Source organism: Nelumbo lutea, chromosome 8 (assembly GCF_056320005.1).
Source record: "Nelumbo lutea isolate HS-2025 chromosome 8, American lotus-T2T, whole genome shotgun sequence".
NCBI classification, from domain to species: Eukaryota; Viridiplantae; Streptophyta; class Magnoliopsida; order Proteales; family Nelumbonaceae; genus Nelumbo; species Nelumbo lutea.
Genome location: NC_142691.1, coordinates 4,041,204 through 4,067,381, shown reverse-complemented (window position 1 = coordinate 4,067,381; position 26,178 = coordinate 4,041,204). Strand labels below are relative to the sequence as shown.

General features: G+C 36.9%; 1 protein-coding gene across 4 annotated transcripts; it reads left to right on the top strand.

Annotated features, from left to right (window-relative positions):
* Window positions 1-708: 708 nt before the first annotated feature.
* LOC148842259 (myosin-17-like) lies at window positions 709-25,348 on the top strand. Of its 4 annotated transcripts, none has more exons than XM_088958278.1 (40): window positions 929-1,154; window positions 3,858-3,986; window positions 4,083-4,152; window positions 8,001-8,144; window positions 8,353-8,498; window positions 8,577-8,733; window positions 8,881-8,939; window positions 11,847-12,006; window positions 12,138-12,287; window positions 12,383-12,519; window positions 12,774-12,920; window positions 13,045-13,146; window positions 13,259-13,316; window positions 13,403-13,504; window positions 13,657-13,694; window positions 13,850-13,976; window positions 14,052-14,222; window positions 16,890-17,021; window positions 17,141-17,250; window positions 17,362-17,422; window positions 17,699-17,876; window positions 18,740-18,945; window positions 19,118-19,237; window positions 19,337-19,435; window positions 19,551-19,772; window positions 20,503-20,642; window positions 21,269-21,386; window positions 21,479-21,529; window positions 21,611-21,691; window positions 21,799-21,969; window positions 22,195-22,350; window positions 22,750-22,953; window positions 23,492-23,629; window positions 23,713-23,783; window positions 23,904-24,003; window positions 24,104-24,160; window positions 24,272-24,328; window positions 24,437-24,517; window positions 24,693-24,775; window positions 24,875-25,348. In XM_088958278.1, exons 2-40 carry the CDS (start codon window positions 3,889-3,891, stop codon window positions 24,996-24,998), a joined length of 4,626 nt encoding a protein of 1,541 aa, XP_088814404.1. In that variant the 5' UTR covers window positions 929-1,154; window positions 3,858-3,888; the 3' UTR covers window positions 24,999-25,348. The 4 variants fall into 4 exon arrangements, with proteins under 4 accessions (XP_088814405.1, XP_088814404.1, XP_088814407.1 ...); XM_088958277.1 differs by having other exon boundaries at window positions 1,015-1,154; window positions 4,083-4,187; XM_088958279.1 differs by lacking the exon at window positions 4,083-4,152 and having other exon boundaries at window positions 709-1,154.
* The last annotated feature ends 830 nt before the right edge of the window (window positions 25,349-26,178 follow it).

Here is a 26,178-nt window from a genome sequence, read left to right as displayed (position 1 = left end):
GGACGTTTTTCTTTTTTAAATTCCGGTCGGACCAAGTAGGGGATCCTTTGGTGGGAGCACGTATGCCACGTGTCGTCACAGTCTCCAATAGTGAGCTGACGAAAATGCCCTCCATTTTGGAGGTTGCAGTTTGGAATTCCCGAGGGTGATTTTGGTCTATCTGTGTCGGAGACGGAGCTGTTTCCGAATTCAGACAGCCTGCCCACATGTGCCCGAAGCACTCGTAACCTTCTCTAATACCAAAATAAAAAAAAATTCCCGGTAGTTTTGCAAAAATCCCAATTATTTAACGCGCCAGCAGAGGCGAGCGGATACCCGTTTGTCTTGTCGTGCGATGTCGAAAAACCCAAATTCTTTTAAGTATTAAAAACACGCAATTACAATTTTGACCCTGCTTAATTTAGTCCAATGAAATGATAAATTCATAAATAAAATTTTCTTCTCAACAACACTGAGATTCGTCATGGTGAAATTACTAATTACTAAAGGTTGGCACCCCGTGGTCGAGGCGCATAATCGGTGCTAATGTCCGTATATGTAATTGTAACGATGGGTATTGAGGTAAACTCAGGAACCCAAAGACAGTATCTATAATGCTCAGGAAGTTATGAAAAAGGAGGGAATGGTGATTTTGTAATTAAGGATAAACGAAAGCCCAGATTCAGAAAATAGTGAATAATTACTCGCTCATGTCGTCTTTTAGAAGCTGGTGCGGAAGAGGAGAGGCGCTTAGAAGCTGGTTGGGAGACCACGAATGTCCCACCAGCCTTTCCAGCTGACCAGACAAGTTTAGAGAGAGAGAGAGAGAGAGAGAAAGAGAGAGAGAACAGTAGAGGGAGAAAGATATTGAGCGAACGAGCTTAGAGAGAGAAAAATTCGAAGGTTATATTTGATTTCGTATTTATAAACTCTACGACTTTCAGTACTCGGGGGAGAGAGAAAGAGAGGAAAAAACAATTCTGAAATAGAAAGAAAGGGGAAAAATTTCCGCTTCGTAAATTACCTCGATCTTCTTGAAACGGCCGCGGAGATTCCGAAGCTATAATTCTCTTGTCCCCGATCCGAGTTACTGAATTTCGGTCTACCTTGCCTGTTCATCAGTTATCCTTTCGGATGTGTTAGAGAAGGAGATCGAATCCTTAAAGTCGTCAATGGTATTTTAACAAAAGATGAATCTTACTCAGTTTTCTTCTTTTCAGTTCTTCCTCTTTTGTTGTTTATGTAATCATTGATTTGCTTTCTGAGAGTTATGTCTTGATATTTTGTTTTTTATTTCGGTATGCATTTTTGGAACAAGTTGGTTGAACAAGTAACTAGTTGTTTTGAATTGTTTTGTGTAATTTGAATTTTGTTGTGAAACACTGAAATTGGAACCGGATTCTGTGTTGTTAAGGTCAACTGTTGTCAGGATGGGTATATTACTTGAACCTTGGTGGTAAGTAATCCATGCTCATCTCCAACGTACAAGCTTTAAGGTTTTGAACTGGACGAAATTGATATTGCCTCTTATTAGAAAAAGAAGAAAGAAGAAATAAGAAAGAAGAAGAAGAAAGAAGAAAGAAGAAAGAAGAAACGTGAAGTCTATGTAGATGAACTGCGGGCTCTATCAGAGTTTGTCATTGTTGCAGGGAATGTTGAAATATTGTTGCTCTTTGTTTTTTTAGTGGTGTTTGTGTGGGTTCATGTGGAAAGTAAGGATATTGTGGGGAAATAAAGTATTCACCGTTCCCTTTGCATGCCCGTGTTCTTATCGTGTTTGGATGCTATATTTGTGCAAAGAATGATTTATGGAAAGCTAAAGAGCTGCTTTGTAAGACGATTTATTCCCAAAAAAAAAAAAAAGAGAAATTGATAAGATGGATTGAAGGTAGGGGTAGTGGGGCATAAACCAGGAGGAAAAGTCACGGGTGCTATATTGAAAAAAAGTGTTAGTATTGTATGAAGTAAGAATACACTGGAGATCAGTTGCAAGCCATAACAAACCAAATTTCCTTAATGTTAATTTTTAATTACTAATGGGTTGCACATGAACATGGATTCAAGTTTTATAATTAATTGACTCATTGAAGAGTATGAGGTATGAACTACTTGAAGAGTATGACAGAGTGCATACACACATATAGACATGGACGTGCTTATGTATGTATCCATGCTTATGTATATTTTCAGGGTGCCTGTTACATGTAAGCTATTCCAGTTAAGTTTCATCATGGAACAATCTTTTTGTTGGTAAATCAAAGTAAAGTTCTGTTAAAAATAGAGGAGGACTACAATGCCAAATGGGGTGATGAGCTAACACCCCATTTCAATAAGAAATACATACAACAGAAAACAGCTCTGTCATTTAACAAAATGAAATTACAATCCCAGAAGCTAATTGAAAAGTATCCCCACAGCTCAAAACGGATTGAAGATCTAAGAAGCCAATAAAATGGTGGGCTGTTTAGCTAGCTATGTTGATTTTGTCTACATACTGGAAAATAACTCATGGGATGCACAATAAAGAATGAAACTTCTGACATGATAAATGAAAAAACTCCATACTTGTAGCATTTTGGTGCATGTGTAGTAGTAGTAGTGACAATTTGAACTACAACAACAATAACAAAACTGAGGGGCCTGTTGAAAAAGTTGATGATACTGCAGAGATGGTGACAACAATGTTTGTGGTGGTAAAGGTGCTGCAGGGGATGATGCTTACTGCAATAGTGCTTGCAAGGTGTTTCGGGCTTGTGATTAGTTAATGTTCTGTATATTGTAATTGTATTGTAAATCATAGCGAAGCTTGAATTGAACTGTGAATCATATAAGTTTACTGCTTTTACTTCAGAACTTGGGAATATATAATCAGGTTTGTCTTGAATGTCAATTAACACACAAATATGATGGGAAATAAACTCAAAGATGTCATTAAACAGGTTTTTAGATAATAAACAAGTTTTACTGTTTAAAGGTTTTAAATAAAAAAAAAGAAAAGAAATAAGTAGAGAACTAAGACACACACACACACACACACACACACACATATATATATATATATTCAGAAAAATAATTCAAATAGGAATCCTTGGAATTCATGATTTGAATCATGGATTGTATTTTAAATCATAAGATTTTGATCACTATGGTTAGGGTTAGCAATAATTCAGGTTAAGAACCATTATCGTCATCATCATATGGGGTTGACTACACGAATCCCATCTTTCCATTCCATTCTGTTTAGTTCCATACCCGTTATTAAAATATGAGTGCTTAAATCATTTTTACTACTTCAACTCATATCATTTTTGGTTTGCTCCTAGCCCTACTAGCCCCTTCAACTTCCAACATATTGCTTCTTCTTATGGATGCTGAATGGTTCATGTTAAAAATGCTGAACTAAAACCTTACTGGTCATTATTGGGTTGAATATGTTAACCTGAATGAGGCAAAAATGTAGATTTTTCTGGATTTCATCTGGCAAAATGTCTACAAATCCTGTTTAGTTAGCAAAAAGGCCAACCAGAAATGAATTTTTCTTAGACCTGTTTAAATTTTAGGTCAGGGTGAGCCTCAAGGGATTCACTTTGGTGGCAGTGCAGCACTGTGGGTGTTCTCTATTATTAGTGTGGCAGGTGGTAGTTTCTAGAGCGTGTTAGGGCTCAATACGTTATTGATTTGCAAAAGCAATTAAACTTTTTCCCTTCATTCCACTTTCAGATTTTTTTTGGATCAGATAAGAAATTGCCTCCCCCTCCTCTGTGTACATTTTGATTGTTCACATGTAGAACTTTTAGGGTTTGGTCCTCTATCTTTAGTTTATGTAATTATTGTGGAGCACCTTTAATTGTTTCTTGAAAATTTGGTTGCTTTTGCAGGCAGCACCAGTTAATATTGTTGTTGGTTCTCATGTATGGGTTGAAGATCCTGTATTGGCTTGGATTGATGGAGAAGTTTCACGAATCAATGGTCATGAGATTCATATTACCACTACAAATGGGAAAAAGGTATTTACTTCCATTTTGATTTTTAGTTTGCCTCTCATTTTTATTTTTAATATGAGATTCATATTACCAATATGCACCTGTCATTATCTGGAACAGTGGCTATGTTGGCACTTCCTATCTTCACATTATCAACCTTCTTTTGGAAACGAGGTGGAAGGAGTTTCGGGTGCAGTTTCCAACATTTATCTTTTGTATGTTTTGGTTAAGTACTCACACACAACTTCCCTTTTTCCTGAACCACTTGAACTGCCTGTAGTCACCTTCGGTTTTAGACCTATATTGGCAAAATGGTCACTTGGGATGGTCCCTTGAACCTGGACCAGCCTCCTGTTCTCTTCACTACTCACCGTGACATAGGCTTGAGACAATGATGCATTATCCTTGGCTAAGATATTCTGTCTAGTGATGTCAAACTCGGGATTCAGCCCTATCAAGAATTCAAATACCCTGTTTCTCTCAACTAATTTCTTGTAAGTTTCATCATCATTAGTACTTTCCAAGATATCAATTTCCATTAGGTCTATCTCTTGCCACAAAGATTTCAACATTTAGAAGTAAATGGCCAAAGGTCTCTCCCCCTGTCTTAAATTATTCACATCACTCCTTAACTTATATGCCCTGGCCACATTCAGTTTTTTGTGAATAAGTTTCAGCCACACTATCCCATATTTCCTTGGCTGAATTCATCCATAAATAATGTTGACTGATTTGTGGTTGCATTGAGTTCACTAACCATCCAATGACAGTATATTTCTCTTGCATCCATTTTTCATAAGATGAGTCATCTTCCGGAGGAGCTTTCTTGCTCCCGGAGATATACTCCCACTTGCCTCTGTTGCAAACATGAATTTTTACTGACTAGGACCATGGTAGATAGTTGGTTCGATCCAGTTTGACTGTGGTCACAGCCAATAGAGGGTCAACGGGAGCTCCTAGAACTTGTCCGGATTCACCCCACACTTGTTTTCAACTTCCTAGATATCCATCTTCCTCAAACAACTCCAACAGAACTTCAAATAGCTTTCAATGACAAGCAAGGAAGACAGGAAAAAATAGACACCAAGTACCAACCTCTATGAAGTCGAATTTGCCAGCTGCATCTCACCCAGAACCCAGGAGAAATCAGAAAACAGCAGCTGGCTCCCTGTAGGCTTTGCAAAACACCACAAGACTTGAATCGATCTTCAAGAAAAAGAGAAAGGACCCCTTCAATCATTGAGCGCCAAGATGAAGCTCCCTGTGGGGCCCACAAACAGAATTCTCCAGTTGATTAAGGTTTTGGGCAAAAAACTCCAGGGACTGTCAGAATGATGACCAAGATAGCATCATTTTCTCCAAAAATCCATTGAAGTTTCTTCAATCACTCATTCAATTCAGCTGTCCATACACATTGTGTATGGGAAAAAAGAGAGACAAAAAGAAAAAGAGAGCCCACTCTGATACCAAGAAGGAAAAAAGTCCTAAGGAATGAAATGACTGATTTAAAAGTTGTGAAAATTTGTTAGATATCAGCATAAAGAGAAAAGGAGAGGAGAGAAGAAGAAGTTGGTGGCAAATAGGGTTTAGAGAGAAGACTTTCAAATGTTCTCTCTTCCCTAATCCTTTTCATTAAAACATAATTTACAAGTTTTGATATTTACAGAGAGGCCCTTAATTGGGTGATTAACTTAAATAAGCATAACATAAAAAAGGCCCATTAACGACATAAACAAAAACATAAACAAATAAAAGCATCCTATGGCCCATTCGGCCCATTCTCTCTACATTATCTAGATCACAGGCTGATTAATTTTTTACCAGAACCTAAGTTTACCTCAATGTTATGAAAAAGGCCATTACATCAATGTTTTATAGTCTTTATTCTTGTCTAGATTATAACTTGTTCAGTTTTTCCACATCCAAATTCACTTCAATATCCATTTAATCATTTTGAAGCACTTTTCTGCTTGAATACGATCTTTTTATCATATTACTAGAATTAGAACAAAGTTGTTGAAGTTAAGAGGTGTGTCCAGTGTCCTGTGTAACATGTATAGGCCAATGAGGCTGACAAGAAAATTTTATAAGGTGGATGTAAGATTAGAATATTATAGAGATTGAAGTGTTGGGCAATCAAGAAACATGTCCAAAAAAACTTCTTAGATGGATGAATCACAAGACGACAAAGGATAGAATTGGGAACAGACACATCCGAGGACTTAGGAGTAGAACCAATTGGTGACAAGATGAGGGAAAGTGAATTGAGATGGTTAGTTCATGTGCTTAGATATCCAATGATTGCACCAATAAAAAGGCATGATTTGGCATAAGTAAAGCCTATAAAAGAGCAAGGGAAGGACCAAAGAAAATATGGAATGAAGTATAAATGATAGAGCACAACAGTGAGACAGAATTTATGCAACTAACCACAGTAGGGATTAAGCCTAAGTTTTCTTGAATCTGATCAAAGATATTTTTTCTTCTTAATTGGTTAAAGGTAAAATTGCCACATACTGAAAAAATGGGCTGTGTGGGGCAACTACACAAGCCACAATAACTAGCTGACAGACTATCAAAACAATGAATAAGATGTACCAAATAGTCTCATAACTGAAGACTATTAAAAGAGAAATTAATCTCATAACTGAGCCTCCAGACCTGAGTGCCCCCCTCTAACAGATATTATCTCCCAACCATCCTCTTGCAAGAAAATTGGCAAGGGTGAAGAAAGATGTGAAGGTGTGTGGGGTAATCCGGCCCCACCTAGGGTAGAAGTAGTCACATGGTTGGTGGCTATGGATGGTGTCCTTACCATAGATCATCTTAAGTCTAGAGGCTTTTGTATGGCAAGTATCTGCCTGATGTGCAGGGAGAGTGAGGAATCAGTTTTCCATTTGTTCTTCTCCTGCAGGTTGGCAGTTGGCTGGACTTTGCTGGAAATGTTATTCAGATCTGTTCAGCATGCAATTGTTTCTCCCCAGTAGGGATGTAAACGGATCGGATTCTGATCGGATTAAAAAAGTCTGAATCCAATCTGATTATTGAATCTTGCATCCAAATCCGGTTAGATTTGAAGATCTCGTATTAGAATTTGAATCCTAATGGACTCGGACAGGATTCAGATTTAATCTGACTCCTCTTTAGTGTTTTAAAATGCAAAACATTAAAAAGTTAATTACTTTTCAAATTTTATATATAATAAATTAATGTAATTATGTAATTACAACATGCTGAGTTTATCATATATATATAAATTCATATAAAATATAATATATAAAAATATATTTTATAGTTTTAAATGTAATAATATAAAAATCATATACTAAAATTAATGATTATTATAATATAATTGGATTCGGATTTGAATCGGATCACATGGATTCAAATCCGAAACTGATCCGATCTGATTATTAATTGGATGCAGATTGCAAAATCCGAATATGTTCTGTTTACATAAACTCATCATCCAAATCTGTGATAATTGGACCAGATGTGGGATTGGGCCTCGAATTTTCAGGTATCATTGACAGGCCTACTCCTCAGGTCTCCTGCTGAAATCTTCTTTAAGTGGCCGTCATTTAGGGGAAGCAAGAAAGCTAAAATAGTGTGGAGTTGCTTACCATTTGCTGTCTGCTGGTCCATCTGGAGGGAAAGAAACAGGAGAGTGTTTGAAGATATGCATGGGAGTTAGAGAAGATTGTGGCATCTATTGGAAGGGCTGTCACTGATTGGGTGATCATTTTACCTGAATTTTCTCAAGTGAATGCTTCAGACTTAGGGTCTAATTTTTGGAATGTTATTGAAATTCATGAATGTAATCCTGAGAATTTTCTGTAATTGGCCTCAAGTGTCCTCTCAACACTAGACTGTTTGTAACGATGTTTTTTTTCTTAATTTTTTATTTTAATGAAAATTTCCTGTTATTATAAAAGAATCTAGGAAAATGGCTGTCTAAACATATTATTACATTTTAATCTTGCTATTTTCTCTGTAAATATGGTTCAGTGATCTGATCAAGTGGCTGAATGTGTGCAGGTTGTTGCCAATATATCTAAAGTGTTTCCAAAGGATACAGAGGCTCCACCTGGAGGGGTAGATGATATGACAAAGCTTTCATATTTGCATGAGCCTGGTGTCCTTCAAAACTTGGCTACTAGATATGAACTTAATGAAATCTATGTGAGTCTCATTAAATAATTTCTTACTTTCAATATAATATGAGAAAGCTCTCATACAGCATCTTGTTGCGCATGAGCTTTTGTTTCTTCTAATATAATATGATACCTTACCATCTTTCTAGAAAAAAAAGAAGATTTCGAATGAAATAGAATGGGCAAGTTGTAAATAGTTTATATGATATGCTAACATTATTTTTCTTACCTTGCAGACATACACCGGCAACATTCTAATTGCAATAAATCCATTTCAAAGATTACCTCATCTTTATGATACTCATATGATGGAACAATATAAAGGAGCAGCATTTGGGGAACTAAGCCCTCACGTTTTTGCTGTTGCAGATGTTGCATACAGGTGACTCTTACTTCTCTCAAATATCACATTCTTTTGGGTAATACTTGTATTCATACGTGGGTTTTCATAAGAATATAGGGCAATGATCAATGAAGGGAAGAGCAACTCTATTTTGGTTAGTGGAGAAAGTGGTGCTGGTAAAACTGAGACCACAAAGATGCTTATGAGATATCTTGCATACTTGGGTGGGCGATCTGGAATAGAAGGAAGAACTGTTGAACAACAAGTTCTTGAAGTAAGATGAAGTTATCTTGCTTGTCTTGTACCTTTAAATTTGTGAATTTTCTTTTCTGAAATTCATTTTATTTGTCTTTCTTTTTTGTTGGAATTAAAAGATTTTGCATTGATGACCAAGTTGTGTTTGGTTGTTGATGAATTGCAGTCAAACCCAGTTTTGGAAGCATTTGGCAATGCTAAAACTGTTAGGAATAACAACTCAAGGTGAGAATTTATTTCCTCTGGAGCATGTCCTAGTAGGAAGTTATGTTTCACTGTTTTTTTTTCGTTTTTACTTTTGATTATTTAAACCAGTGATGAAAAACTTTATTGAAGTAATAAAAAACCAGATGTACAGGAAAAGATAAAAAGAAAATACATTGGTAAATAGAAAAGCGGTTACAACTGGTTGTGTCAACCAAGGAAGAAGGAGAAGGGACAACTGCTTTAGCAGGTTATTGGTGGAGTGTAAAAGAAGAGGAGGGGCAAAAAAGACAAGAATTTTAGGGGTCTTACAGGAACTTCCCTTTTGTCTTCGAGGAAGGGAGAACAGGCTTCAACAGCCTCTCAGAGCAGGAAGTGGAAATTGTCCAACAGTGAGGGTTGGATCTGGGTTGTTACGAGATATAAAGGGGGTGAGAAGATTATGGTTTGGGAGGGAGGGAAACCGAAGCTCCTTCAAACAGACACAGCCAAGAGTGAAGAGGGAGAGATCTCTGCAGCACCAAGAAGAAAGAAGTCTCTAGTGAATGACAATCATGCTCCAGAGACAATTGTAACAAAGGTTACAACTGTTTCTGGAGTAAGGGAGGAAGAAGTTGGGGTGGAGACAGTAGACGAAGGCAAAGAGGATGAAGTGGAGGCGTCTGTAACTTCGAATGACAAAGCTCTGCCTCTGGTAGGGATCGAGGTAGTTCCAGGTAGATTTGAAGATGTTTTTAGTTGGCAGGAAGTGAGTGAGCTCAACGAGGAAGGCCTATCTCCCTGCTCTTTCCCTCGTCGTTCTTCTCTCGTGGAGCATCTCCTTTCTCTGCCCCACCTCTGTTTTGGGGTAATGCTGGGGCTGTTTACAAAAAGAAAAGGGGGGGGGGGTGGAGGAAACAAGTAGACTCTATAATAGAAAGAAAAAAAACAAAGAAGCTTGGGGAGAGGAAGCAGGGGAAGGAGGGAGCTGAGGGACGAGGCAGAAAACAATCAGGAAGAAAGAGAGAAGGTGGTAGAGAGGAAGGAGACATCAGTGGGTAAGAGAAAGGTGGGTATCAAAGAGCTAGTAGAAAGGTAGATAGAGGTAGCCAGGTAGGTAAAGAGCCTTGGGTCTGTTTTTTCTAGGGGGAGAAGAAGTGGCGAGAAAAGCTATTGATCAGTACGAGAGGTCTATAAGGGAGAAACAAGAAGGAAGAGATAACAGGGGAGTTGCTGAAGGAGGGGAAGAGGGGGAGGGGAGACACGCAGGGCTGACGGAAGAGGAATAGAAGGGCAGATAGAGGGGGAGAGGGGAGCTGTGGAAATGAAGCTTCTATCTTGGAATGTAAGGGGTCTAAGAGATGGGAAGAGGAGAGAGGTGGTCAAGAATCTTCTGAGAAAACACAATCTGGATGCTGTATTGTCGCAGGAAGCAAAATTGGAATCTTTTGATTTAAGGTTGAAAAATGAGATATGAGGGTCAGATAGAGGAGAATGGGCTGAGGTGGATGCAGTGGGTCAGTCAGGGGGTATGGTGGTTTTGTGGGACCCAAGCAGCATGAGGAAGATAGGGGAAAAGAAAGGGAAGTTTACCATATCGATATGTTTTCAGATGATGGAGGGAGGGTGGCAGTGGGGTTATCTTGTGTGTATGGGCCAAACAGAAGGAGAGAGAGGGGAGTTGTGGGAAGAGCTGGAAGAGGTAAGAAGGGGATGGGGTTCAATGTAGTAAGAAGGTTAAGGTTGGGGGGGGGGAGGGATGGAGAGGAGAGTGTGACAATGAGGAGGTTCAGTAATTTCATCCAAAGAAATGGCTTAATTGATCCACCATTGAATGGCTGTAGGTTCACATGGAGGAATGGGCAAGATAAGAAGACTTGACAGATGTTTGTATTCTGGGGACTGGGAGGAACATGTAGGAAATCTGATTCAAGAAGCCCTGCTTTTTCTAATGTCAGATCATAAACCAGTCTTGTTTAGGCAGTTTGTCAGTCAATTAAAAAAGGAGGATTTTGGGAGTGGGTTAGAAGAGGTCCTGGGATATCAAATATGTAATGCAGAGCCTGTTATCTAGTTTGTTAGATGGCTCTTTTGTTTTGTTTGGTTTTCTTTGTTCTCGGGTGCTGTCTTATCGTCCTCTTTTTGTAACTTCTTTTCTTTTAAAAAAATTCTTGTCATTTACTAATAAAAAAAAAAAATCAGGCTGTGCGTGTCCTAGAAACGGCCTGTAAATAGGAAGGGAACTCTCTAAGGGCAGAATGGTTGGCTATGATTCAAGGAGTACAAAAGGCAAGAGATATGAAGATTGGAAAGGTGGTGGTAGAAGGGGACTCTAAGGTGGTGGTGGGCTGGTTGAGGAACAAGGAAGAAGTTCTGTGGAGGTTTAGGAATGAGATCAAGAAGCTTAAATAGTTAACTAGAGGAATGCTGGTGCAAGTGCAATGGGTTCAAAGAACAGGTAATGCTTTGGCCAATAATCTGGTTAAACAAGGGGTGAATTTTTGAGCCAAGTTGTAATTGTATCATAATTATATCTTAAAGGGGAAGAGAAAGCTTGTTTTCTCTTCATCAATATATATTTATTTTTATCAATGAAATGTGTTCACATTATCTATCAAAAATGGAAAGAAAAGAAAAAAAAATGGCTTGTAAATCTGGGTTTAGAAAAGTATGTTGCAAAGTGGGAACCTTGAAGCTGATATCCAATGTGCAGCCAAAAGCCCTCAAGCTAACTTAGCAAGCTTGGAGTGATATTATAATATAAGGCACACCTCTATAAGAATTTTCACTGTATTTCTATCCAGAGTCTAGACTAGCCTATATGTTCTTTCTTGATAAACTATCTTACAATTATTTCTTTTTGCATTTTATTTTGTTTAATTTATAGCTTATCTTGTTCAAAGATTAATCATATTTTCTCTTTATGTTCATTGTGGTATTACTTTGAAGTCGTTTTGGTAAATTTGTTGAGATACAATTTGACAAGAATGGGAGAATTTCTGGGGCAGCCATTAGAACCTATCTTCTTGAAAGATCCCGTGTTTGCCAAATATCAGATCCTGAGAGAAACTACCATTGCTTTTACATGCTTTGTGCAGCACCACCTGAGGTATATACATTTTAACTTTTTTTATTTTGAGTTCATGCTATTGTCCATTTTGCTTTAATATATTCCAATACAGTTTTTATAGTTGCAAAGGTTATTTGTCAACATGCTAAGGTTGCAATTTAAGTTTGCAGGATACAGAGAAATATAAATTGGGAAGCCCTAAATCGTTCCATTACTTGAATCAATCCAATTGCTATGTGTTGGATGGAGTAAATGATGCCCATGAATATCTAGCAACTAGAAGGGCTATGGACATTGTTGGAATTAGCGAGCAAGAACAGGTGAGCCTTCCCAGTGATTCTAAGTTCCAAGAGAAAATTGTTTGGACCCCTTTTGATGGTTTGATCAGATTCCTGATCTTAAATATTTTCTACAGGAGGCAATTTTTAGGGTTGTGGCAGCAATTCTTCACCTTGGTAATATCAATTTTGCTAAAGGAAAGGAGATTGATTCCTCTGTTGTGAAGGATGAAAAGTCTAGATTCCATCTTAAAATGACAGCTGAACTTCTGAAGTACATCCAATCCATTCCATATCTGTATTTGAAATATTTGCCTGTTTTGTTTTCTTGGTTGTTTGATTATGTTACTTTGGGGTTCTACCCTTCCTGTGAGGAACCAAGGGTGGCTGGGCAGATGACTCAGTTTCTTACTCATAAAGAGGAGTATATTTTAGCTATTTTTACCTATACTTAGTTTTCTAATAAAGCCTCTTGATTTTTGAATGATAAAGAAAATAATGTTTCTACTAACCTATGTTGCCTAACAGGTGTGATGCCCAGAGCTTGGAGGATGCTCTTATAAAGCGTGTCATGGTGACACCTGAAGAAGTTATTACAAGAACTCTTGATCCCGTGGCTGCATTGGGTAGCAGAGATGCTTTAGCTAAAACAATATATTCACGTCTATTTGATTGGTAAGAGCTTAAATAATACTCCCTCCTATTCTCTCATCTTGGACACAAGCTTATGGGCTTAGTCTTGCAAAGTGGTTTCTTAGAATGTTTTTAGGTTATATGACAAGTTTATATATTTTTACAGGATTGTGGAGAAAATCAACATTTCGATTGGGCAGGATCCAAACTCAAAGTCATTAATTGGAGTTCTTGATATTTATGGTTTTGAAAGTTTTAAGTGCAATAGGTAAGGCATTAGATGGAAATTCATTTTGAAAAAAAATCTTTGATGCTAAACAATTGTCAAAATAAGAAAACTTGGTTGGTTTTTGACATGCTTGTCATTTCATGTAAAACAGTTTTGAGCAGTTCTGTATCAACTTTACAAATGAGAAGCTGCAACAACATTTCAACCAGGTTAGCTTGCGTAGTCAGTTTATTTATTTGGAGATTGCTTGTTGTTTGCTTTATTAAATTTATTTATTGTGGTTTTCTGTTTGTAGCATGTCTTTAAAATGGAACAAGAAGAATACACCAAGGAGGAAATCAATTGGAGCTACATAGAGTTTGTTGATAACCAAGATGTTTTGGATCTGATTGAGAAGGTATTAACTATGTGATATATAATACACAACAACATACTTGTGGGATATGCAATTATATTCTCCATATATGAAAATATACAAGTTCGTCATATTTTGAAACTTATACTGTTGCATTCTGACCATGAAAACTGATAAGTTCCATACTTGTGCAGAAACCTGGAGGGATAATAGCACTTCTAGATGAAGCTTGGTATGCAGTTATTATTCCATTACTCCACTCTACTTTGTTAATGGTTCTTTCTTGGTAGCATGTAGAAGTATTATTCATATATATGATAGCTTGCATCCTTTGATGGATGGGAGGGCTTCTTCTTAGACTTATGTCTATTTAATTGCTTCATGCAGCATGTTTCCTAAGTCTACACATGAAACATTTGCCCAAAAGTTGTACCAGACATTTAAGAATAACAAGCGTTTTATCAAGCCAAAGCTTTCTCGTACTGATTTCACCATAAGTCATTATGCAGGAGAGGTAATTATATAATTAACTTTCTCTTTATGTGATACGGGAATTGCAAATTTTCCTGAACCTTCTAACATTTTGCAGGTAGCATATCAAGCTGATTATTTTCTTGAAAAAAACCGAGATTATGTGGTGGCAGAACATCAAGATTTATTGACTGCTTCAAAGTGCTCATTTGTGGCGGCTTTATTTCCTCCACTTCCAGAGGAATCATCAAAATCATCTAAGTTTTCTTCCATTGGATCACGATTCAAGGTACTCTTGGTTCACTTTCTTCCTGCTTTTACTTCTTTCAGATGGAACAATTAGCATACACAAATTAGCGCTTACATGTTTCAGTTATAATTAATAAAGCTTGCAGGACAAGGAATCCCTACAGCTCAGAATTGGAATGGTCTATTCGCATAGTCTGTTTGGGTCAAACTGGAATTGGAATTGGATTTAGCTGAAATGGGATTTCATTCCCAAGGGATGGGGGGATGGCCATTCCCTCAAATGGGGGAGTGCCATTCTAGTGGAAATGGGAATGGGATTCTGCCCAACCAAATAGTTGGAATCAGAATGACCCATTCCAACTCTGATTCTGGACTCCTATTCCTGCAAACCAAACAGATTCTTAGCTGATGACCTTGCAAAACAAGGGGTAAACCAGGAACAACTGTTTTGAGGGACTAGAAGTGAAGCTTGCATGTAAATCATTATCATCATCATCCAAACCTTATCCCAACTATATGGGGTTGGTTACATGAATTCTTTTTTCACCATTCTGTTCTGCTTTTTTACTGTTATCTATAAAGATAAAAAGGCCCTTGCATTTGATTGGTGGAACTATCAGCTGTGATGGAGCAGCAGTTCCACACTTAAGTTTTATGAGCTTTGTATCTTTGCACCTTTTCAAAGTGTGACCTACAATCATGACATAATTAGGGCCTATTGTCAAACTAATTATACAATTTAAATATGTATGGACATGTCACTTTCTCATTTTTCTTTCTAAAACCTGTCTGCTAATAACAGTGACAAAAGTATAGTTCATTATACATTCTAAATTTTATTAGGGGTTTTTATTGTTCAGTCCACCCATAAACTATAGTACAGTTGGAACTGTAACAGGTGGGGGAATGAAACAAAATTCAAGGGGGGGGGTAAAGCCTAATAAAAATCCCTGAGGTGGACTGAATTCTAAATTTCCCATTTTATTAAGATAATAGTATATAAAGAATGTTGTACAAAGTGATATAACCCAAAGCATCCTTGCAAGGGCCATGGGGGAGTGAATCAAAATTTAAGGGGGGAGAGGGTAAAACCTAATAAAAATCCCTGAGGCAGACTGAACTCTAAATTTCCCATTTTATTAATAGAATAGTATATAAAGAATGTTGTACAAAGTTATATAACCCAAAGCTGCCCCCCCCCCCCCCCCTCCTTTTCCTTTATTAAAAATTCCCCTCCTAGGGAATCATTCCCCAATACAAAATTCCCTTCTAAATTTTTTGGTCTTAACACCTAAAGAAGGAAAACAATTGCTTGGGCTATTTCTATGTGGTCTTCTATGCATGGCTCTGCCAGTCTGCCATGGCACTGGACAAATTTTCCGAGTCACAATACCAGCTTTAACTTCATCTTTCTCCTTTTATAGTATTTTGGAAAGTCTTGTCTAATTGTCTGCCATATACAAGCCTATTCTTCTTCCTTTCTTCTTCTTCTTGTTCTTCTATTTTGCCTTTCTTCATATATCGTTTTCATTTCCTTCTCAACTTTGTGAAACCCAATCGCATGTGCTTTTAAATGTCATCTTATGGATAGTGGTCTTATTTTATCTCAGTGATGCTGTTTATGCCATATATCAGTATTCAGTAACAACCCTCTACTTGTCCTTGCATCTAATTATCACCATCAATTTTTCATGTCAAGTAGATGGACAACAACTGTACTTTCAATCTGGTTTTATCAAGTACATGGCCTCAGACGTTCATTGAATTAAATACATGCCAAATTCAACTCTTTCAATTACCAATGACAATAAGAGTGCATCTAATAGCTTGTCAAATTTCGAGGGATCTTCTTTGGTTTTTAATTAGGTCTGGTTTGTTGTGGTAGTCTGTTCTTAGAGTCATGTTAAATTTCGGTGTTGTAAGGTGGGTCTCTCTCTCTCTCTCTCTCTCTCTCTCAGGTGATATCTTATCATCTTTCTTTTGTCTTCTTTTTTCTCTTTTATGAAATTTTATTTTATTATAAAAAAATAGTTTGTCAAATTGATCGTCTTGTTTTTTGGATGCTAATGTGGTTTGAATTGACATAAAATATGTGAACCTTTCACTCCTTCTCACTTACTCTCCCACTTGTTTGATTGATTGATTGATATATATATATATATATATATATATATATATAGAGAGAGAGAGAGAGAGAGAGAGAGAGAGAGAGAGAGAGAGAGAGAGTATACAAGGAGTATAGAACGACAAGCCCAAAGTTCAAATTCAAAACCAAAGACAGACAGAAAACAAAAGCAACCAATGCAATTCAACACCTCCACCCCGTTTTTTTCCCTCATACTCAAAATACTAACTCCCAAATCCTCCTGCAGCCTGCAAGGCACATTAGAACCAAAAAACCTTCTTTAATGCCTTGACTCTGCATTCACATAGAAGTAGGGCCACCATTATCAGTTGCTTATTTAACTTTTTAATTGAATTTAAAGAGAAGTTATCAGGTCTCCTAACCTTTTTTATATTCCCATATTAAAAACACAATCAATAACCTTTCATGGGCATAGAGTTTTTTGGTGCCTTTGTTTGTAGTCCGCTGACTTTCTGATGTATAAGCTATTGTGTTTTCTAAGTGATTGAATATATATGTCAACTTGCATCTCTGAAACATCTCAAGAAAATATTTGACCCAAAAAACTTTTTGCAATTGCAGCTACAACTTCAATCCTTGATGGAAACCTTGAGTTCAACAGAACCTCACTACATCAGATGTGTAAAGCCAAATAATGTCCTCAAACCTGCTATTTTTGAGAACTTCAACATCATCCAACAATTACGTTGTGGTGTAAGTTTAATATGAAGAAGAAATTTTTTTACTTACCTTCTTTACTATCTGCTGTTTCATATAAAATATTTCTTCTTTCTTTAAGCAAAATCTTTTTGGTTATATCACCATCCTTGTAGGGTGTTCTTGAAGCAATTAGGATAAGCTGTGCTGGATATCCTACTAGAAGGACATTCTATGAATTTCTTCATCGTTTCGGTGTTCTTGCTCCAGAAGTTTTGGAAGGAAAGTAAGTCTTGTAGTTCTTTCTTCAATTTATGTATTCAATATGGTGGGTACAAAATTTTTCCTGGATTTTCCCCCACTGTTTTATAATCAAATGGCCTTTTTTCTTCTACAGTTATGATGACAAGGTTGCATGCCAAATGATACTAGAGAAAAAAGGATTGAAAGGTTATCAGGTGATCCCAACATTCCTGCCAACTCATGATTTTGTTCATACTACTCAAAGGGTTACTATAGATCTTACAATGATTTCTAATGCCGTTTTACTCATGGTCATATGCAACATCTGTGTTGAAAATCTTTTGTTGATCAATATCCTAAGTGCTTTTATATTTTTCCTTGTTAGAGAAGTATTTGTCATAAATGTGAATGCATAGAAATTATCTACAATGTATCAAGCTACTAGGGTTTTCTCATTTGTACTTGTTCTATATGGTTGGTTGTGTTGACAGTTAGGCAAGACAAAGGTGTTCCTGAGAGCTGGTCAGATGGCTGAATTGGATGCACGAAGAGCAGAGGTGCTTGGAAATGCAGCCAGAACTATTCAAAGACAAATTTGTACATATATTGCTCGGAAAGAGTTCATCTCCTTAAGGAAAGCTGCTATTCATTTGCAATCTCGTTGGCGAGGTACTTCTCGTTTTGTTTCATTTCATACCACATATGATCCCACAAATAGTTGTTTTTTCTGATCTCATTGAACATTTCATTTTGTTTACTAAGCTGGAGCATCATGTGACTGATCCAATGCTTAACACTTAAAGATTGCTTCTATATAATTAAGATAAACCGATGTGTTGATCTTACATTTTCATATGAGATGTGATAGTGTGACTCTAGAAGACTGACTTATGTTCATTCAGAAATTGTAATTCTGAAAGTTGTTGAGTTCGTACTTGCTACTAAGTTAATAGGATAAGTAGAAGATCAAGACTGTAATCAGTCTTGAATCCTAATAGGTTTTATGTTTACAAAACAGAAGAAAAGGAGAGAAAAGGTGAGAGAATAGAAGAGAAATAGGAGAACACAAATGGTTGAAAGGAGGGACAGATTCTTACTAATCTGCCGCCGCCACTTTCTTATTATTTATAGGTTATGTTTAGTACATAATGGAAAGGACACATCTGCCCTTAGTACTTACATAATAAATAAAGTAAATAAAAGCTGAAATAAGTAACAACTGAATTAACAAGCTGACTCAAACTGACACTACTATAACTGGAACAAATAGCTACACATGCTGTCCTACGAACACAGTGGGGACCACTGCAGTGGGGCCCACATCAGTGTTCTCTACAGGATATATCAATATACATTAAATATGACAATATTAGTTTTGCTAACAGTACACAAGATTAGGCATTTGAGAGGCCTCTTTTGTGGCAAATAGCTGAGGAAATTATTTTCCTATAAAAACAAATGCCTTCTTTATGTTCTTCTCTAAACTACATTTCTATATACTTTAACAATCATTTTGTTCCTATCCTTTGTAGGTAAAATGGCCTGTAAACTGTATGAACAGTTGAGACGTGAAGCAGCTGCTGTGAAGATACAGAAGAATTTCCGTCGGTATATTGCCAGGAAGTCCTTCATAAAACTACGATTGTCTGCAATTACATTGCAGACAGGCTTAAGGGCAATGACTGCACGGGATGAATTCAGATTACGCAAGCAAATTAAGGCTGCTATAATTATCCAGGTAGAATAGCTCTGAATTACTTGAACATAACTTGACAAAAAAACTTGCTATTATATGCTTTAAGCAAACATTAACGCTCCAGTTGTTGCAAAAGTGGGTTTTATTGTTTTTAAATTTGAGTAGTGGATGAATTGTTGTTAGTGGTGATGATCATGAATTGTTGGTTGCTTAGGTTTACTGGCGTTGCCACAGAGATCATTCATACTACAGGAGTCTTCAGAAGGCAGCTCTCATTTCTCAATGTGGTTGGAGACGAAGAGTTGCTAGGAGAGAGCTCAGGAAGCTCAGAATGGTTTGATCTGATCCTTTAGTGTGGTTTTCCACATGGCCCATAGTTGTAATGATTCATGTATTTCCATTCAAATTGGTAATCTTCCATTCATATTCTCAGGCTGCAAGAGAAACAGGGGCCTTAAAAGAAGCGAAAGACAAACTAGAAAAACGTGTGGAGGAACTTACATGGCGCTTGCAGTTTGAGAAGCGATTAAGGGTAGAGATGTCTTATCTTTAAGTGATGGAATTGAGGCTTTTGTGGCTATGGAGACTATCCATACAAATGCTATTACAATAGATTTACAACACAACTTCTCTTCATTCACTTACAGACTGATCTAGAGGAGGCAAAGGCCCTTGAAATTTCAAAGCTACAGGATGCTTTGGATGCCATGCAAATACAAGTAGAAGAGGCAAATGCCAAGGTTATCAAAGAACGAGAGGCAGCTCGGAAAGCTATTGAAGAAGCACCTCCAGTCATTAAGGAGACACCAGTAATAATTCAAGATACAGAGAAGGTTGATGCATTAACTGCTGAAGTTGAAAAGCTAAAGGTAGAGCTGCTAAGCTTGAATGAGTTATGCTATCTTATGGTCTTATTGTTACATTACCTCCAATGAATTTTTTTTCTGAGGATTATCATTAGGAAGACCTTCCAAGAGTAATTATACTCTCCTCACAAGTTACTGAGTTTAATAGATGTGTGTTATAGATACAAGTGTAAGAGTTGGTAGACTCGTCAAGCATTGGCTCCTACTGCATTAGCTATTATATAATCAAGTAATCCAATCCAGGAAGTAATTTGAATCTGCAGTAGTATAATTGTAGAAGGTTCCATTCCTCTATTTTTATATGTTTTTGTACCCTTTTTCTTTTTCCTTTTCTGTGCATGGAATCCATGTATAGAAAGTATATGCATGAAATTCTCAACCGAGTTGTTGGATCCTTTGACAGAACATAAAGGATCCCAATATCTTGTTTACATTAATTATGTGTACATTAAACTTGAGCGGTAAAGAGCTTCTCATATAAATTTCCTTTATGCATTTGGAGTTCTAGTGCTTCATTTTGTTGACTCAAATTCAACTTGAACAAGCTTGCCTTGAATCCTCTTCATATAGAAGCATTGGAAGTTGTGGCATTTAGAAATTTTATTAGTTTCTTTCATCCTTCAGAAGGCGTAGGATATTGGTTTATGAGCTTAATTAACAAATTATAATTACCGCCAGAAGACAACCTTATGTGGGCCACATTTGCCTTACTAAACTTTTGTTATTGCTACAGGCTTTGTTGACATCAGAAAGGAAGACAGCAGAGGAGGCCAAGCAAGCCTATGCTGATGCTCAGGCTAAAAATGTTGAGCTGACCAAGAAGCTTGAAGATGCAGAGGGAAAAGTGGATCAACTTCGAGATTCTGTCCAGAGGTATTTATCATGATTTGAGAAATGAACTGTGGAAATTTTATAGTTCTTTCCTTTTGTTACATTTAGCATCTGAAGAACCAATGACTTAGTTTGTGCTCATCTGTGTTGGCTCAACTCTTTAACACTTGTCCCTTCCACTATTTACACCCCACCTCCTTTTCCCAAAATCCATACCTTGTCTGTGGCCCATGTGGGAGTAATTGCAATAATGAGGTCCTGATTTACCATAACATGTCATATATGCATGTAACTTTAAGTTGATATCTTTTTAATATTTGCAAGATTTGCCTTTTTTTTTTTCCATCTTGCTCCATGAGTAATCTGGAGCTGTGAAATAAATTTCGTGTTCCATCTTTATCAGCAATTTGTTTTCAACTCTTTCTAATTCTTCGAACTGCTGACATGCTTACTCATATGAGCAAAACTTATCCCTGTTCTCTCTCTCTCTCTCTCTTGCACACACACACACACATGCGCGTGTGCACATGAATGTGCAATCACAACAAAATATGTCATGAGTTTTTAGAACAAAAGTAAGACCTACCGAAATATAATGGGATGGATGAGTGCTCTCTCTCTCTCTCTGGGGCAATTGAACATTTTTGAGTTTTACTCCTGTGGTTCAGGCTTGAAGAGAAACTTTCTAATATAGAGTCAGAGAATCAAGTACTTCGTCAACAAGCACTGGCCTTTTCACCAACTGGAAAAGCATTATCGGCAAGGCAGAAAACAACCATTATTCAGGTATCTAGGGTGTAAAAAGTTATTATACATTCTGTAGGGCCATAACATGTAGTTTTATGAAATTATATTGAGATTTCTATTACTAATGACAGAGGACTCCAGAGAATGGACATATTCTAAATGGAGAAACAAGGGTTGCATCAGTAAGTAGAAAAACATGGCGCTTTTGGTATGCTTTGTGAAGACAAATATAACTTATATATTTTCTTTCCTATCTGTCTCAGGATTTGAGTCTTGCTGTATTGAATCCACGGGAACCTGAAACTGAAGAAAAGCCACAGAAATCACTTAATGAGAAGCAGCAGGTAATGGATGTTCAAATTTATGAAGTCAAATGTATAACCTGATTTCATTTTGAAGGTCTATTTTACGTCTTAGGACTTCTTTCTCACCATATGGTTTCTTGGTGCAGGAGAATCAGGACCTGTTGATTAGATGTATTTCACAAGATCTGGGATTCTCTGGTGGAAGGCCTGTTTCTGCTTGTGTCATATACAAGTGCCTCCTTCATTGGAGATCATTTGAAGTTGAAAGAACGAGTGTTTTTGACCGTATTATTCAGACAATTGGCTCAGCTATTGAGGTACCTCAAAATTTCAATTTAGAGGTTCAAAATCTGTACTTTGGTTGGTAAATTATCATTCTCATCATTTAATCCTGTAAGCATCAGGCCCAGGTTTAGGAGAATTTGATTGCATAATTGCTATAATCTTGTTACCAAACCAATGAGTACTAAGTCACTAGTTTTCTTGTACTCTAATGCTACCATGCCACTTCTGTTGATATTTGGTTTTCTTTGTTGGTGAAGGCCCAGGATAACAATGATGTACTATCATACTGGTTATCTAATTCATCAACATTGCTGTTGCTCCTCCAACGCACACTTAAAGCAAGTGGTGCAACTAGCTTCACACCACAAAGGCGGAGATCAACATCAGCTTCTTTGTTTGGTAGGATGTCTCAGGTAAGAAGTAATTGTTCATTTCGTTTGGATAACCTTAAAAAAAAATTCCTACCAAAAAAAACTTATGCTTCCTTTTAAAATTTTATCATCATCTTTGCCTTGTCCCAACTATATGGGCTCAGCTACATGAATCCTGTTTTGTCATTCCATTCTTTTCAGTGCCATATCCATCGTTAAATTTTGGGCACTCAAATCATCTCTTATTACTTCCACCCAAATCCTTTTTGGTCTGGCCCTAGCTCTTCAAGCTCCTTAAACTTGTAACAGATCACTTTTTCTAACAGGTGCTGTAGATGGTCTTCTAGCATGTGACAAAACCATCTCTATCTACTTTCTCTCATTTTATTACATATGGGCTTTAGAAAATTCTTATATCATCCTTTTAAAATTTTTTTCTAGGGTCTTCGAGCATCTCCACAGAGTGGGGGATTTTCTTTTCTTAATGGTCATATGCTGGGACTAGATGACTTACGGCAAGTAGAAGCCAAATATCCAGCATTGCTGTTTAAGCAACAACTTACAGCCTTTCTTGAGAAGATATATGGAATGATAAGAGATAATCTGAAGAAAGAGATCTCCCCCTCGCTTGGATTATGTATACAGGTAATTGCTGCAAATTTTTGTTACGCCTTTTTTTTTTCTGTGGCAATAATTTGTATCCTTGTATATTAGTAGAATTTGCTGGAATGTTGAATTAATGGTAAGTTGTGTTAACTGAACAGATGATGTGCAAAGAGCTTATTTCTCATGTCTTCATATATTTTCTGGCAACAATTTGATGTCAGTAGGGGCTTGTGCCAACCAGTCTAAAACTTGTTATATTTTCAGCTTTCATGTGCATTGGGTATACCAAACCATACTCAAGTTGAAGTTTTTGTTTGCATGAAAAGTAAACCCTTAACAATTAAAATACAATAACAAAGGAAAAAGTATAATGATAAATACTATGACATAAAGTTGATACTGGGAGACCATGTACAGATATGTCAGGTTCAATACATGTTCTTTTATCCAAGGTAGTTTAAATTTTTATCTTTTCTGATTGACATTTCATCTTTGATTGTCTTTCTTCGCTTTCATTGAATTGCTCTGTCTTCATAGATAAGTAGATGTCAGCATTTATCTTTTCAAAATGATGCAGGCACCTAGAACATCCAGGGCAAGTTTAGTGAAAGGACGTTCTCAGGCAAATGCAATTGCTCAGCAAGCTTTAATTGCTCACTGGCAAAGCATTGCGAAAAGCCTGAACAATTACTTGAAGACTTTGAGAGCTAATTATGTGAGTTCTAAAAGTTTGAATATGGCAATGTAATTAAATTTTTCCTTCAACATCATCAATCTCATAGACCTGCTTCTTTACAGGTACCCCCATTCTTAGTCCGCAAAGTGTTCACTCAAATATTCTCTTTCATAAATGTTCAGCTATTTAACAGGTAATTTTGTTTGAATCTTCTGCCTGGAATTGTTTGATTTGAATACATTTCAACTCAATGGAGTCTATTAGCAGTTTAGCACTGTTTTGCCGTTATTTGACATTCTATTCATTTTGGCAGTCTTCTTTTGCGTCGTGAGTGTTGTTCATTTAGCAATGGGGAGTATGTAAAAGCAGGATTGGCTGAGTTGGAGCAATGGTGTTATAATGCTACTGAAGAGGTGAGCATCAAACATGACCTCATAAATATTCTTCCTACAATATATCTGGTTTTTTTTTTTTGCTTGGAAATTTTGTCTGAAAGATCTGCTTTGTATTCAGTATGCAGGCTCCGCTTGGGATGAGTTGAAGCATATCAGACAGGCTGTTGGCTTCCTGGTATGACTTATATCTTATCTCATATGTATTCCTTTTTTAACTCTTTTATATCTCTTGTAAATATGTGTGTGTGTGTGTTGCTTAATACGCTTTTTTTTTTTTGAAATCCAGGTCATACACCAAAAGCCCAAAAAGACCTTGAATGAGATAACAAAAGACCTTTGCCCGGTCTGTGACTCTTTTCTTTGCACCTCCAACTTCTATCCTAGATTTTTGTCATGTTTCAAACTTCATAGACTGGACATGCTTCTTATTCTTGTGAACTGCTTCTTTCAGGTGCTTAGCATACAACAATTATACAGGATCAGTACAATGTACTGGGATGACAAATATGGTACACACAGTGTCTCTTTCGATGTAAGTCTCTTTCCAATTGGTTTTGAGTTGTACTGACATGTCAGTGTGATTCACATTTCTCAGTATCTAGCTTGTTATAATGTATCAATTATCCTATCCAAATTCCAGTTTTTGCCCTATTTTTTCAGTTGCTATATCTTTCTGGTGAACAAATCACTTTAAACTGTCATCACAGGTTATTTCGAGCATGAAAGTTCTGATGACGGAGGATTCAAACAATGCTGTCAGCAGCTCTTTCTTACTAGATGATGATTCGAGGTAGATTTTTCGACAGACTTGCATACTTCTACAACTCTTTCTCTGTTATCATATGTATGGATCATCACAGCTTCTCTTTTTCTTGCTCAATCAATGCAGCATACCATTCTCTGTGGATGACATCTCTAAATCAATGCAACAAGTGGACATAGCTGATATCGATCCTCCGCCTCTGATGCGTGAGAACTCAGGTTTTGTGTTCCTATTACAACGTTCAGAGTGATCTCCATGATCATGTTGTCCATGCATTCTGCATGTCCATGATGCAGTTGCTACAACCTGTGCATATGATTTCATTTTCTGCATATCAATGTATATTTTACACGTCCATTGATTGATTGATTTTTTTTTCTTTCCCTCCATGTCCTGTCGACAAATGGGGTTTTTGTATAGCGCCCATAGCGCTGTGGGAGCAACATGTAGCAGGGTGCAGCATGTTGTCACACCAGATAGGTTCAAGTTTATTTGTTTGTGGTTAGTCTGTCAGAATACTTTAAATGTAATATATGACAGTAGCCGCATTTTTAGGCAATTATTTGTTAAATGTTAAAGGCTGCAAGTTATTTGTATGCATCTGCTCATGTAATATTCTTTTTATTTATTTTAGGGTAGTCCTATACTATCCTACTTTTCTCAATTGCTTCTTCTGAGAATAAATGAAAGTTAATTATGTTGGGGTTTAGACTAACATCCTCAGATGGTTTGCACGGTAGAAGCTCTAATGCCAATTGCTACGACTGTCGAATAATAAAAATAAGAATTTAGCTTTTTTTTTTTATTAAAACACAATAATAATAAAAAAACACGTATAACCAATCATAAGTGAAACGCCAGTATTTTATACACATGGGACCCACATGTATGGAACCAATGCTTTTCAACTGCCGTCGAATCGGATGGTTGGACCATTCAGCCCGGGAACCATCCAGACAATGGTTTCTGGCAAAAAACCGTTGAATTGGTCAATGATCTATTAACTTGGGTGGTCGAATTGTCAACCCATTCAATCCATGCAATGGTTTTGGTCATTTTTTATTTTAATTACTTTTTTATTTTTTCAATTTTGTCAGAATATGTTGTTTGTTTGAAATGGATGGTTGAACCATCAACCTAGAAACCAATGGTCAGAGTGGTTCCAGTTTCAAAATGGTTTTTAAAACATTGTATGGAACACTGGCGTGTTTACTTGTAATTCGTTACATAGCATATTGCACATGCTTATATTTGCAGAATTACAGTAGATCTACCATGCAAATGTGGCAATTGTAAGAGAATCTAGATTAGCTTCAATTAATGGCTGTGTTATGGGCTGTTTTAATGAATACTTTTTTGGTAAAACTGCAAAAGTTTTAATGAATGACGACCTAGTCATTCACAAGTGTATATGCCCCCATGATCAAGTC